Source organism: Thrips palmi, unplaced genomic scaffold, assembly GCF_012932325.1.
Source record: "Thrips palmi isolate BJ-2018 unplaced genomic scaffold, TpBJ-2018v1 HiC_scaffold_1, whole genome shotgun sequence".
NCBI lineage: Eukaryota > Metazoa > Arthropoda > Insecta > Thysanoptera > Thripidae > Thrips > Thrips palmi.
The window spans coordinates 13,018,288-13,033,571 of record NW_023144620.1 but is presented as its reverse complement, the minus strand read 5'-3'; the positions used below and the strand labels follow the sequence as shown (position 1 = coordinate 13,033,571).

Genomic DNA, 15,284 nt, shown 5'->3' with positions numbered 1-15,284 from the left:
ACAACGTTATCACTTGTAAAAAAACCGTTACTTTGTGTTTCAGTGCTAAACTTTCATATTTGTAAAAAATAAATACAATCAAAGAAAACAAAGAATTTTTTTATTGACGTTTTGCCCCAACTTGAAAATCACAGACAATTGCATCAATCCATACAATCATGATTGAGCAAAGTCGTAAACACCGTATACCATTCGATACCCCCTGATATTGAGACAGCTTCGCTGCTCATGTTGAACAGGGTCGTTGCGAGCATGGTCGATATCTCACAAAGTTCCGAGCAAATGTAATGCACAAAGAATTAGTTTTTTTAATTCCGAAAAATTTAAATTACAAGCTTCTGTTTGCTCAAAATCGTTCTATACGGCAAACTACCTTTGTTTGAAAGGCTTAAAATAGTTTGTAAGATTTTGAGAGTGAGGGGGCGGCCTCATGACGGCATTTTGACGCCTCCGTATACAATGATCCTGAGTGCCATAGCGGATCAATGACAATCCTTACTGCCAGATTCAAGAAGTCATGGGCCACGATGTTCTGCACAGGCTGATTTCATGTCCTCCGTGTCTCTCCTTTTCTCGTGGGTTGCCCCGCCAGGAGTATGAAAGAGGCAGAGACCAAGCTTTGAAATGACCCAGCCGCACTGAAAAGTCAAAGGTCAGAATTCATTCCAACCTAGGGGAAAGAAAAAAAGTCTCGCCAATTTTTGGCGAGAAACAAAAGTCTCACCATTTTTTTGGCGAGAAACTAAAGTCTCGCCATTTTTTGGCGAGAAACAAATGTCTCGCCAAAATATGGCAATAATTGCAACCCCACTCTATTTGATACTGGGAAATATATCCCAGTCAAGATCACTCCGGTAAACACATCACTAACTACAGTCTTTCAATTACTCAAGTTGAAAATAATACAGGAAGCTATCACTTTCAGTTATTAAAATATTAATGTAAGGTTATATTATGTGAATTTGGTTTGCGTCAGCAAAGCGTTGCCCAACTATTTACTTTTTTTGTAATCGTTTAAAAAGACATTGGTCCAGTGAGTCAGATCCTAAAAGGTCTCTTTCAGTGTCCATGTAGTTAAAGATAATGTCTTTAATAAGAGGCCTAAACAAAGCGACATCCATGATGACACAAGTTCTTACTCACTCCTTTGACTTATTCCAATCCCCAGCTAACCTTGCTGCACTTGGGCATTGTTGGAGGTTCCATGGACGGACAGAACTCGGTTAAGGGGAGGTTCTACTGAAAATCTTACTTTCTTCAAATTGAGTCCCATTATCAATATTCATTGTAAATTTAAAGTATTTCATAGTAAATAGTTAAATTTGAAGTTTGGAGAGCAATACCTAGCCCCCAACCCAGTCGAAGAGGAATTTTCTGCTATTTCCAGTCGTAACTTGAAAAACTCTCCTACGCAAAGTATTTCAACGTAAACTGATGTTCTGGGCATTTTTCACTTCTTTGGTTCATAATTGATAAACCGTGGCATTAGTAAGATACTGGGACCATTACAAAACCGTAAGCTGTGTTTTTAAGACAGCATGTCAATAAAATTTCAAGAAAATGTTAAAATTTCTGATATTTTAGTGACTTTTTTTCTGAAAAGCAGCGACAAAATAAATTTGTTGGGTCCCATGTCTTGGTGATGCCATGCTTTATTGCATATGAGCCAAAGAAGTGAAAAATGTCGAGAACATCAGTTTACGTTGAAATGCTTTGCGTAGGAGAATTTTTTAAGATATTGCTACAACAGGCTGAAAAAACCTCTTCGACTGGATTTGGAGGGAGGTATTGGGCTCTGAATTTCATGTTTGACCATTAACTATGTATTACTATACATCTGCAACAAATTTTTACACTGGGTCTCAATTTGAAAAATGCAATATTTTCAGTAGAACCTCCCCTTAATAAACTCGAGTTAAGAAAGTTCTGTGCACTATCTAGCACTCTCCGTTTCGCCGTCTCCACTGGACAAAATGCCAAAGTACAGCAGCAGCACTTTAAATCGCCAACACAGATATAATAAAGAAAACATTTTAGTGTACAGACAAGCAACACAGCAACAGGACCAAACAGGACTGCCATGTTGTGTCGTCTGCTACAGTAGCATTTGTTTTGCGGTAGTGCCAACCTGCACTGCCTTCCAAAAGTAATTTTACAAGTAACGAAAAAAATGTATAGGTTGGCACTACCGCAAAACAAATGCTACTGTAGCAGACGACACAACATGGCAGTCCTGTTTGGTCCTGTTGCTGTGTTGCTTGTCTGTACACTAAAATGTTTTCTTTATTATATCTGTGTTGGCGATTTAAAGTGCTGCTGCTGTACTTTGGCATTTTGTCCAGTGGAGACGGCGAAACGGAGAGTGCTAGATAGTGCACAGAACTTTCTTAACTCGAGTTTATTAACCGAGTTCTGTCCATGGAACCTCCAACAATGCCCAAGTGCAGCAAGGTTAAGCTGGGGATTGGAATAAGTCAAAGGAGAGAGTAAGAACTTGTGTCATCATGGATGTCGCTTTGTTTAGGCCTCTTATTAAAGACATTATCTCTAACTACATGGACACTGAAAGAGACCTCCCACTGGACCAATGTCTTTTTAAACGATGACAAAAAAAAGTAAATAGTTGGGCAACGCTTTGCTGACGCAAACCAAATTCACATCATATAACCTAACATTAATATTTTCATATCTGAAAGTGATAGCTTCCTGTATTATTTTCAACTTGAGTAATTGAAAGACTGTAGTTAGTGATGTGTTTACCAGAGTGATCTTGATTGGGATATATTTCCCAGTATCAAATAGAGTGGGGTTGCAATTATTGCCATATTTTGGCGAGACATTTGTTTCTCGCCAAAAAATGGCGAGACTTTAGTTTCTCGCCAAAAAAATGGCGAGACTTTTGTTTCTCGCCAAAAAATGGCGAGACTTTTTTGTCTCACCAAATTTTGGCCATCAGTCTTGCCATTCAATTTTCAGTGCGGGGCCGGGGCCCTGGGCGGCCTGGGCCAGACGAGACGGGTGGTGGTGACCTTTCAGGGCCCAGACACAACCCCCAGGCCCGCGCCGCCCGCGCCCCGTCCTCAGGGTCACTCCATTCTAAGGTGAGATTCGCTGGTTCTGGCGAAAGGCGAGGCGCCCCGGTGTGCTTGGCGCGGCAATCCTGTTCCGCGGATTACCCGCCCCACCCCGCCCCGCCCCACCCCGCCCCGCCTTGCCGTACCGTCTCCGGTGCGTGAGTACGACTAGGTACCCGGCGAGCCGTGCAAGTGTGGATGGAGCCTCCTCTCTAATGAGCGACTTAAGTTTCCACATTACTCCGCTAACGAACAGAAACACGGCAGCAGACCCATTCCGAGAGTCTTTTTCGTCGCTCCGTCTCTCTCGCACTCACAGGGCGTCCCGCATGGGGGCGAGAGGGACGGAGTGACGAGAGCGACTGAGTCTGCTGCAGTGCCGCGCTATGAGAGTCTTGCCTGTCGCGCTCCGCTGCCGCTCCGCTGCCGCACGGTGCCGCGGCCCGTTAAATTCCGCTGCTCTGGGCTTTGGGACAAAGTAGCCACACACTGGCAATCTTTCTTCGAAAAGAGTGTCCGTTCAGAAAATAATTAGGAAAAACGCGTCGACGGCCGCCTGCAGCGGAGCGGAGCGCCGCGCGTTATTTAATGGGATATTATTATTGCCCGTGAGGCCCTCCTACACTATGAAAACAACAGCAGCAACAACAACAAGTTTTTGTGACCCGAACTCCATTGACACCGCGGCGTTCGCTCTGTCTCTCTCGCACCCCAGCGCCACGAGTGCGAGAGAGACAGAGCGATGGCGGCGAGGCGTGGCGCAACCGAAGTGCAACCTTCGAGCCCTTCCCTTCGGAATGCAATTTATTCTCATCCAGTCGCAAGGCGAGGGCGGGGCGGGAAGTGGGTCAAGTCTCGGTGGACGCGAGCGACGCGAGGCACACCGGAAATTAGCGCGTTGCAGCCGTGGCGCCCCCCGGCGGTCACTTTCGGCGGAAATGCACCGCGGCAGTGACGTCAAAGTCGGCGCACATAGTGGGCCGCAGAAAACCGGCGCCGGTGTAGGAGGCGAACACTGAGAAAACCTTACAAACTATTTTGGGCCTTACAAAGAAAAGTAGTTTGTATAACAAAGTATTTTGAGCATACGTAAGCTTACAAAGAAAATACTTCGTAATTTACGAACTATTTCTTTGTATAACAAAGTATTTTAGTTTGTTATATGTATGCTCAAAATACTTTGTAAGGTTTTAAGAGTGAACTGTACCCATCGGCGCAGACTACCCCCGGGTACACAACGCCCAGGGCCAAAGTACCCTGGGGTACATGACGACTAGGTTCAATGTACCCAGGGGTACAGTGCGCCTAGGTGCCAGGCGAATTGTACCCCGGGTACAATGCGGCTAGGCGAAATGTACCCCGGGGTACATTTTGCCGAGGCTTATTGCATCCCCCGCCGGCCGGAGGAGGATGCACGTCGCCTAGGCGCAATGCATCCCCCCGGATGCAAAGAACCTAGGCGAGGGGTATCCCCTCGGCCGGCCGGAGGGGGATACAAAAAGCCTAGGCGCAATGCATCCCCCCCCCCCGGGATACAAATATCGAAAAAAAAAGAAGAAAAAAGGGGGGCCCTTCTCCCACCTCCGCACACAGGTCGGAGGGCCGCCTGCAACTTCGGTGGATCGGGGGAACCGGTGCTTTACAGGCGGCGACCCCAGGGGTTCTCATCTGTATATGGGCCGGGCTTGAAGGGCGGGTTTGACAGTCTCTCTCTGCCTTGAGAGCCTTTGCTTTTCGCGGGGTGGTCTGTACCAAGTGTACACCCGCTGTCCGGCGCTCTCTACCAAACATACAGCTTGTTTAAGGGCCAGCTTCAAAGGACTTATCATCTCCTCCCGACGAATCAGGAGGACCCACCCGCGACCAATTACGGGTGGCTGGATTGACGGATCAAATACTCCGTCACTCCAGTGCCGAGGCCAACCCGCCGAAGCGCAGTTGCTTTTTAGACACCCCAGCGGAGTGGCCAGGTGAATGTGACTCTGACCACTACGCTATCAAGCTTGTACGTCTGGCGTCGTGTTGGACGACGGGTTTGAGTTGCAGTGGACGGAAGCCAGTCGAAAAATGTAATGAAATGATGGGAGTCGATCCCAGGACCCTACTGCCGGGACCGCACGACTTTTGCCGCTCGGCCACCACGGCCCATGACGAATGGAGCGGCGTGAGGCGGGCTCTTGACGCGACAGGAATGGACCGACCCGGTCAAAATTTAACAAGAAGTTTGGGGAGTCGAACCGCCGACCTCAGCACGGAGAAGCGACGCCTCTACTCCCTAGACCACCACGGCACGTGCAGTTCGTTGGCTGAAGTCACGGTTTTCAACCACACTGGGCGAGGCAGTAAAATTAAATGTTAATGTTTGTTAGGAATCGAACCCCCGACGTGTGGGACTGTTCTACACGGCTCCGCTCTGATGGCCCCGAACCGTTCCACAAAAGAAAGGAAATCGAAAAAAAAATTGAGATGCCGGTATTCGAACACCGCACTGTGCAAATGCGATCGAACGTCTGTAACATTTGCACAGTGCGGTCGCGTCAAGAGCCCGCCTCACGCCGCGCCATTCGTCATGGGCCGTGGTGGCCGAGCGGCAAAAGTCGTGCGGTCCCGGCAGTAGGGTCCCGGGATCGACTCCCATCATTTCATTACATTTTTCGACTGGCTTCCTTCCACTGCAACTCAAACCCGTCGTCCAACACGACGCCAGACGTACAAGCTTGATAGCGTAGTGGTCAGAGTCACATTCACCTGGCCACTCCGCTGGGGTGTCTAAAAAGCAACTGCGCTTCGGCGGGTTGGCCTCGGCACTGGAGTGACGGAGTATTTGATCCGTCAATCCAGCCACCCGTAATTGGTCGCGGGTGGGTCCTCCTGATTCGTCGGGAGGAGATGATAAGTCCTTTGAAGCTGGCCCTTAAACAAGCTGTATGTTTGGTAGAGAGCGCCGGACAGCGGGTGTACACTTGGTACAGACCACCCCGCGAAAAGCAAAGGCTCTCAAGGCAGAGAGAGACTGTCAAACCCGCCCTTCAAGCCCGGCCCATATACAGATGAGAACCCCTGGGGTCGCCGCCTGTAAAGCACCGGTTCCCCCGATCCACCGAAGTTGCAGGCGGCCCTCCGACCTGTGTGCGGAGGTGGGAGAAGGGCCCCCCTTTTTTCTTCTTTTTTTTTCGATATTTGTATCCCGGGGGGGGGGGATGCATTGCGCCTAGGCTTTTTGTATCCCCCTCCGGCCGGCCGAGGGGATACCCCTCGCCTAGGTTCTTTGCATCCGGGGGGATGCATTGCGCCTAGGCGACGTGCATCCTCCTCCGGCCGGCGGGGGATACAATAAGCCTCGGCAAAATGTACCCCGGGGTACATTTCGCCTAGCCGCATTGTACCCGGGGTACAATTCGCCTGGCACCTAGGCGCACTGTACCCCTGGGTACATTGAACCTAGTCGTCATGTACCCCAGGGTACTTTGGCCCTGGGCGTTGTGTACCCGGGGGTACTCTGGGCCGGGGGGGGGGGGGGGGGGGGGGGTACACTTACACGCCGCACCGGCGGCCAAAACTCTAAACGCGTCTACAGTTTGAACCGCCACGGACCGCGCGGCGCTACCCCGGCACAGCGCAGCGAGTATCGCCGGGCTCCGCGGCGTGACGTCAACCGGAGCTCCAGCAAACAGCTGTGCCGTCGTCGCTCCGTCTCTCTCACTCGCGGGGCGAAAGGGTGCGAGACAGACCGAGCGACGGCGCGCTGCGACGAGAGTCTCATTCTGCGTCACGGCGGTGGCGAATGGGAAACGCGGAGAGGTAACTCACCACCGAGAGAAAATCGGCCACACTCGTAAACCGCCTTTCGTTTCCGGAGGTCATTCCCTTCGCTTGTTCGTAGAGCCGCCGATCTTGATTCGCCGTTTATTCCGGTTTATCTTAATTCCGATTTGCCGATTTTTCAGCGTCGGTAATTATACGAGTGACGCACGTCCCGTCCGGGAAGACTCATTTCGAGAGCTGTTCTCGTCCGTCGCTCTGTCTCTCTCGCACCTACACGGGTCGCCCCGCGAGTGCGAGAGAGACAGAGCGAGACTGTGCTGCACGCGTGCATCCGCGGCTCGCCTCATTACTGCCTTCCAAATGCGGTTCCGGTCATGTTTTTCGGCTGTCTTTATACGCTTCTCGCTGTCAGCAGACGGATTCCGAGAGACGCTCTGATCGCTCTGGCACTCTCGCACTCGCGAGTGCCCCCGTTTGGGCGCGAGAGAGGCAGAGCGACGAAGGCGGGACTTTCGAATTCTGTCTCCAGGCCGTCTGGAAGAAAGCACCGCTGCGCTGCGCTCCGGGCGGGACAGGCCCATGTGCTCGACGCACACCTCCGTGCGTCACACACGCCAGCTTATTGCCCCTCCCCTTTTTCTTTTTAGGCACGAAGTAGCCTTATAGTATACCCAGGATTCAGCCGGCCCGAGATTCAATTTGTGTGGCCCTTTATGCATTTCGGAAATTTTCTATACGATTTTAATGAGACTTTGCAGACTTGTAGAACTTTGAACGCTGATTCTCATGCTGAAATCTGGTTAAAAAGTTGGTGGCCAATTTTGAGAAATTTGCTGTCAAAATCGCCGTTTCCATGGCAAAACTCGACTCGTCAAAGGAAAAAAAAGGGAGTGGGGGGAGCCGAGCCGGGGCGGACCAATAGCTTCTTTTTGGGTCTGTACAGCTTACTCCAAAAGCTGAAATCAGCACGTTCGAAATGAAAAATTTCTTTGACTGCAGGTAGACAAGATGCAACAATAGAATTGGTGTCGGTTCGAACGCAGTTTTTCGGGTAGAACTATCCAATAATACTTCTTGATTGGAGTGTTTTTGGACATGCGCAGTAGGTTTGCAACCTGTTAACAGTTTCACCAACTGTAGCATTTGAAATCTGTATTAATTTTGCTCTCTTTCTTGTTTTTTCTTTGTTTCCTGCTCATGAAAATTCATATTAAACAAATTTTCAATTTTTGTGTGATGACTTTCTAAAAAAATATTCACAGAAAATTAGCAAAACAAAAGTTCTTTTTTTCTGACATACAGTTTCTCAAATATTCCTTTTTTTTCTGTCAATAAAACAATTTTGTTGTTGTTGTGATTCAGTTAGCACTAGGACCACTTCGCTCCACCTCGCGACTTGCAGTGCCCATGTTCCTCGAACAAGACTCACCCGCGTTTCGAAACCATCCCTCCCGAGTTTATGAAGTTTGTCAAACCAACCGTCGTGGTGTTGATACGTTGTAAGGGAGAACTATTACACAGAATTGAAGAAAACATGACTAGAGAACCATAGACTTTTGAAACAAGCCAAACAATTCAACGTCAGCAACAATGGATGGGCAGTTTTAATGCGCGACTGCTGGTGCTTTCAGCTTCGCGATTTTCGCAAGGGCGCAGACGCCGAGAAACTAGTTGCCAACCCGTGAAAATTAATTTACTGCCTTCTTTCTGCAAAGAACATTTTAATAATGATGGACTTAAAGATGTTCCATTGTCAGAACACTGCGGAATACATGAGCATTGGAATTTTTTGAATTTACCAGCATTTTGATTTCTATTTTGTCAAGTTTAAATTTCGACGGGTGGCACATCGACCACATTGGTACCACTGCCATTGGTAGTCGCCTGAGCCACAACTACACAACACCACTTCTTTTCTTTCTCCACACTCTTTCACAATAATCAAATTGACTTCGTGACTCCTAGGATTCCTTGAAATCGTATTTTTTACGTCTCACACGTAGACACGCACACTGGAACGCATTCGCCCCGTTGGCAACCGTGACCATCCCGTGGCAGACTGAAGGGACAGCCGCTTTAGATTCGGGCACACAAGATTTCTGCACACGGCAGGCGCTCAAGGAGACACCAGATTTGGTGAATGGCTCTTTTCTTACACCAGACTCGGCTGGGCTCCTTGATGCCTCTCTCTCTTAATTGTAACAAAAAAACCCCAATAAATACTTTAAAAAACTTAAAAACCCTGTGTGAGCAATTAGTGTGTGGTATGTATAGGAATTCGAAAAAAAAAATGAAGAGGGGGGAAAACGATGAAATACTGTATTGAGCGACGCAAGTACAACACCACATCGAACGGGAAACACGAAATGAACTATGACAATGAACAAATAGGTCAGGAATGGCAATCTTCAGTTGTCGTGATCAAATACAAAAATACGCATATCATCTGCTAGCAATTAGACCTCTTTTTAAAACATGATTCAGAGTTATAGATAGAGGGTTGTCAAAAGGTAAAAACAGAGGAAAAAAATAAAATGGACCCAGAAATAGCTGGGTGCGATAAATTGCGATACTAACTGTGAAAATTTTAGTTGTCACTTGATGACCATTTAAAGGAAAATTTTCCTGACGAGGCTATCTATCATCAAACCATTAGCTAACATAGTTGTCACACCCATGCAATAAGTAAAGTAATGACACTGTCATCGTTTACATGTGATGAAAATGTCATCCACGAAAATTTGCCATAAAGTGACAACAAATTTTTACAGTGCACGCAGACAAACATGGAACATCAATCAGGCACACATCTATAAAGAAGAGAAGAGGGTCCCTGAGAACGGCCTCCCCGCGAAATCTCACATGAGAGAGTATTACTTTAAAGAAACGCACACACCATAAATAATTTAACATCATAACAATATTGGGTAGAGAATACATATAACACGGAAATCACCACACTCTAAAGTCAGTCATAACTGTGAGATCTGTGTCCCGCCTTCCAGGGACTCGGAACTTGCGCCCGAACGACGGCGTTACACTAGGATAACCACTGGGGTGAAGGCATTCACGTAGGAAACGTTCAATGAAAGGCTCTTGCCTTCTTCTGCGACGACGTCCACCCTCCTAACACACACACACAAAAAAATGAACGAACTTGAAACTGAGAGCTTGTTTTAGAGGAGGCCACGACAGCATACGCGTCCTTCCTCGCAGAAATGAATCGAATATCTAATAACACGCAAACAATCTCTACAGGAAGAGAGCTTTGCATTGTCGCACTGAGTGTTCCGATTGCCTGGAATAGAGGATTTTCACTCTAAAAACCTTTCTTACTCTTTTAGTCTTTACACAGAAAAGTGACCAGTTCAATTTCACCAGGACCAATTCCTTTACACACAGGAAGACTCAGCACTTGGGCACCAAGCGCGGATGCAGCAAGGGAAGGGGACAAAAGGACAATTGCCCCTCCCTTGAACGCTAGATTGTCGCCTGAAAGGTAGGGAAAAAAGCAACACTTAGCCCCTGCAAGAAGTGCTACTTTGACCCCCCTCGGGCCGTCGCTGGATCCGCCTCTGTTGACACCCTTCTGGCGCTGCGTGAGGCGCTCGGAGTGCGACGCGGGCCGGCGATACCCCACGCCAGCAGGGAAGGCGGCACTCCTCGCGCTGCAGATACTCCACGCGCCGGCGGCGCTGGCGGCGCGGGGTATTCACACCCAGCTCTGCGCGTCGCCCGCCTTGGTCCTGGACGCAACGGTGAGCCCGGCCAGCCCCATGGAGGCCATGGACTGCACCTCCACCTCCACGTCCCTGCTCTTGGCCTTGTCGTCCAGCACCACGTCGATGAGGGCGTCGTCGATCACGTCGTCGGGCAGGCGGTTCAGCTCCAGGCGCCCCGAGATCTGCGGACAGGAAGACGCGTTCACGAGGGTACACTGTGAGAAAAAAGTACGGAAAAAGTACGGAACATGTCAGCGGTCGTTGGGCATAAGAACGTAAGTCACATGGGAAACCCATTGAAAATAGGTTGTTCCGTGCAAATTTGGCTGTAGTTATTTCCCCTTGAGCCCATCAACCTCAGTGCCACACATCTCAAGGCTCATGCTTGACGGAGCCGTTGTAGACAGACCCTCTTGAACGGGCTTACCTGGCACGGCAGGTCGCTGGGCCGGTGGTAGGGCGGCCCCGACTGCTGCCCGGGTCTGGACAGCGAGGGTGCGGACTGCAGCAGCGACCCCGGGCGCCGCGAGGACCCGTGGTGGCGGTCGCCCCACATGAAGCCTCGCTGCCAGCGGCGACGCACCTCCACCCGGACCTCCTTGGTGAGCAGGCAGTAGAGCAGGGCCACCAGGCAGCCCTGCGGCAGCAACACAAAGCACTCACTTTTGAAGCTGGCAAAGAACAGAAGTTCGCAGGGATTGGGGGGGGGGGGGGGGGGAGCACGCGACACTAGCAACAGGTGGCGCAGACTGGCCGGCAGGCTCAATCCGAACGGAAACAACGTCGCCTTCTCTCTCACGGACTCGTGGGGCTCCCCGGGCAAAGCGAGGGAGAAAGGGCGACAAAGCACTCCGTGAAATCATATAGCCAGCCACGCAGCCCTGTGATTTAGAAGAAAGGCTGTCTGGCTAGGATCGATGCGGCTCTCACAGCGACTTGACGAGTTTGCCCGCCGCAAACGGGCGAAACGGGCGTCCGCAGCGAGGCTGGGCAAAGAAGGAGGAGTTCGCGGCTCTAATTTCCCCAGGGCCCTGGGGGGCTCGCACCCATTCAGTCATTGGACCCAGGAAGGGGCGAAAAGGGCGTATCTTGGCTGACGAGTCAAGATGGGAGGTAAGTAACCAAATTGAGTTTAAATCTTAACTGGTCCCACGGTCTAAATTTTAGCGGAAAATGGACTATACACGACTCCGTTGTCAAAATTTGTGACGCGATTTACCAGTGAGTGCGTTCCAAGAGACTGACCTGGAAAGAGGCGAATGTCTGGTCCAGCATGATCCACACCACCTCGAGCGCACCGTGCTGCTTGATGCTGGCCGAGAAGACGAGCGACAGCGCGTACTGCGTACCGAACAGCGGCACCAGCACCATGGTGGACCGCGCCCAGCGCCTGCGCGAGGGGAAAATGCCTTTCAATTACAGTGTACACGTTTAAAATTTCCACATGGATTTCGAATGAATTTCAATGAACTGCAGACAAATTTCCAAATATTTTCCTATAAACTTCGCTGATATGTTCAGAACTTTACTTATATAGGACTAAATTTCACGACTTTTGAAGAAATTTGACTAAAATTTAAGAATTTCGTGGCTAATTATTGGTTTACAAAGTTTATTGACGATGATTCCCCTTCCGATTGTCTAGTGAAAAAATTATGGTTGTCACTTTAGGACATTTACCAGGATACTTTTCCTTACAAGAAAACTATAAAACTTGCTGATTAAATTGTTATCACGCCCATGCGATAAGCACAGGAGCAACTGTGACGAAACTGTCGTCATTCTAAAAATGAAGAAAATATCGTCTACGGTTTTTCCATCAAGTGACAACAACCTTTTACAGTGTCGCCAGGCAGGCGCGGAATGAAATGCAAATACGTCGCAAATCCCCGACATTTTTCCGCCGGCGGTGCCAAGAAAACAAAAGTAAACCCGGCAGTAAGCGCGCCCTTGCCGGCGGGGTTACGACCCTGGGAATTGTGTCAGCGGGGAAGTCCACTGTTGCGGCGCTGTGGCGAAAGGCCCGAGAGCCCTCCCTCGGTTTTTCGTCAGATTCGTTCAGGAAGACGCCTACAAGGGAGAGCAGGGGGTGGGGCGACAGTTGGGGCAGAGGGGAGGGAAGGAACCAATCATTTCTCACTAAAGGTGGCTTAACTGGGAAAGACGTGAAAATTTACGGACTTTGTTTTTACCGCTGGGCACACTTCCTCCCATCCGGGCAGCAGAGGAAACAGCGTAATAAAAATACATAAAATAAAGAAGAAAACGAACGAGAAACAACAGAGGGACGTCTTGTAAAGAAAAGAACCGTTGTTGTAGTAGCTCAAATCCAGGAAAACATTGACCAGTCTTCGAAAGCTTTTATTTACGAAAAAGTAAAGATTTTAGAGCTTTCCTTTTTAAAATAAAACTCAAGGCTTTTAATCCTTCGAAGTGCAATCTGCACCTAGCGAGCAAGTCCCACCAGCCCCTTACAACGGGGTTTGTCTCCCATGCCTCGAGGCGGTGGTGTTGGCAGCACATCGCGATACGGAGCTCGGGACTGCTTCCTCATTTCACCAAGTAGGGGGAGGTTTGTTGTCTGGCTTGTGAGAGAAAGGGGGTGGGGAGAGGGGGGAGAGGGGGGAGAGGGGGGAAAGAAGGGACGGGAGGGGACTTGAATGTCAACCACAGAGAGGCGCGGCCCAACGGGGAAACAATTAAATTCCTCCCAATACTGGCGGGGCGCTTGCAGTGTACTTGTAGTGTGCTGGGGCGGCAAGGGCCAGGGGCGGCGCGACCAATAATTGTTGTTAAGCCTCCCAGTAGACTGATTCCGAGAGTCGTTTTCGCCACTCTCTGTCTTTCTCCCACTCAGGGAGGCTCCCTATGGACGCGAGAGAGACAGAGCGTCGCAACCGGCTCTCGGAATCAAACTCCCAGGGCCCTGCGGAGAGCGAGGGGATCCCCTTTCACGTCACCGGGCAGACGCGGCCCGGCCACATGCCGGGCCACCGTCAAAAGCGATTCAAGAAGAGGAAGAGGCATTTCAAAAACACAACAAAAGTCAATCACTTACGTTTATTTTGGAATCTCGTCCCCTTCACGAATTTCATCGAACTGAAAATTTCCCTCTTGTATTCGACCCACGGTAAGCCAATTTCCAACCAAAAATAAACAATAATTAAAATTTGGTTGGTAAAAAACTTTTTTTTTGCGGAAGCAACCTATGCAGGTCCAGCAATCGAAGCTTTTTCACTGTCCCCTTTTAATACAAGTAAAATCAAAATGCACCTTGCAGGCCTGAGTGCCCGACCCGTCTACAGCCACCTTTTTGATTGGATTTTTCTTTCACGGGGAACAAAGAAAGGGATGGGGTCCTCCGAGTGCGAGAGAGAAATGTGATGAAAGTGCAGGAGGTGGCTGCGAGCAGGGAAGGCAGCACACTGAGAGCCGTTTCCATGACTCTGTCTCTCTCGCACTCACGGAGCGTTCCGTACAAGTGCGAGGGAGACAGAGCGAGACTCTCAGTGTGGCGCTGCAGGCAGCAATATGCGACCTGTTTTGCTGCTGATTAGGTCGTATTCAGTCGACACATGTGGCGCCATGCCTCGCTGCCTCGGTCGCGGCTCGGGGCCTCCGCTGGTAAAAACGCTGCCGAAATTAGATTCCACCCGGAAAGCAGGGGAGGGAAATGTACCCGAGGGCCACACTGGAAAGGGTTAGTGGAAGTGTCACCCGTCGTCCCGAATAATTAACATGCTGCAGTGCATTTCTCAAAAATCGAAGTCGCATTTTACAAGGTATTTCTAGGAATTCCTATAGTCCTACTAGTCTGAGAAATGCGACGAGAACTCATGAGTAACTATGGGATGTTCTTTAAACTGAATTTCTGGGAGTCGTCATTTGAGCATCTTTCTTTGCAAAGTAGTGTAACAGTGAGCGAGGCGGGGGCGTTGGAGGGCGTGTAGTGAAGTGGGGGTGTCGGCGTGAACTGGACCGCGAAGGTGAAGGCCATTCAGGTGGAACGGAGAATCGCCGAGTTGTGCTGCCCTGCAAACTGATTCCGAGAGTCGTGTGGGTGCGCGACGGACAGCGACCAAACCGAGGCTCGGAATCATGCCGCCGACCGTGCCACCCTGGCGCACCTGGCGACACGCCGAGTTCGGACTGAGCGACCACTCGGAGTTTATTGGTCGCGCGTCCTTTTCGGGGAAAGTGTGTATGGCGGAAGGTTTTACTTTTTTATGTCGCTCGTGTTGTTTTAAATAATTCCAGCCTGGACCAAAAGAAAAACAATACTTCAGCGAAGAGTGTTGTTTTGAAAGCTAGTCCCCGGCGTCCCTCGTTCGGTCGGAGAGCAATTCATTGGTGAGCATACACGTTGGAAACGAATGCCGAGCTCAAGAAAAGCGACTCTGGAGCTCAAAACCCGCCTGGGCTTTTTGACCACCCCAACCGGTCACCGGGCCTTGAACTAACAGTGCCCACGGAGCTTTTTCTTACAGTGGGCTTACTTGTAGCGGTAGCTGCGTCGCTGCACCTGCACCGAGGACTGCATCTTGACGAGCAGCACCCTGGCTATGTTGACAAACAGGGCGAAGCTGATCTGCAACACCAGAGCGATGCGTTCAGAGTAGAACACTCCACAACGCAAGCATTCTCCAACTGTGAAGAAGAACTCCTACACTTCACGGCTTCCACAAATAATGCACTTCGGAAACCGTAAAAACTTTTTTTTGAG

The 15,284-nt window shown here is 49.7% G+C and overlaps 1 protein-coding gene across 2 annotated transcripts in view; it reads right to left on the bottom strand.

The window, feature by feature from the left end:
• Window positions 1-9,143: 9,143 nt before the first annotated feature.
• Window positions 9,144-15,284, bottom strand: part of LOC117640889 (secretin receptor-like) — a 40,664-nt gene continuing 34,523 nt past the window's right edge. For both annotated transcript variants that reach the window (XM_034379112.1, XM_034378277.1), the window contains exons 9-12: window positions 15,058-15,149; window positions 11,807-11,951; window positions 10,989-11,198; window positions 9,144-10,743 (exon numbers count right to left, since the gene is read on the bottom strand). In XM_034379112.1, coding sequence (XP_034235003.1) covers window positions 10,552-10,743; window positions 10,989-11,198; window positions 11,807-11,951; window positions 15,058-15,149 — 639 coding nt within the window. In that variant the 3' untranslated portion in view covers window positions 9,144-10,551. The remainder of the gene's footprint in view (window positions 10,744-10,988; window positions 11,199-11,806; window positions 11,952-15,057; window positions 15,150-15,284) is intronic.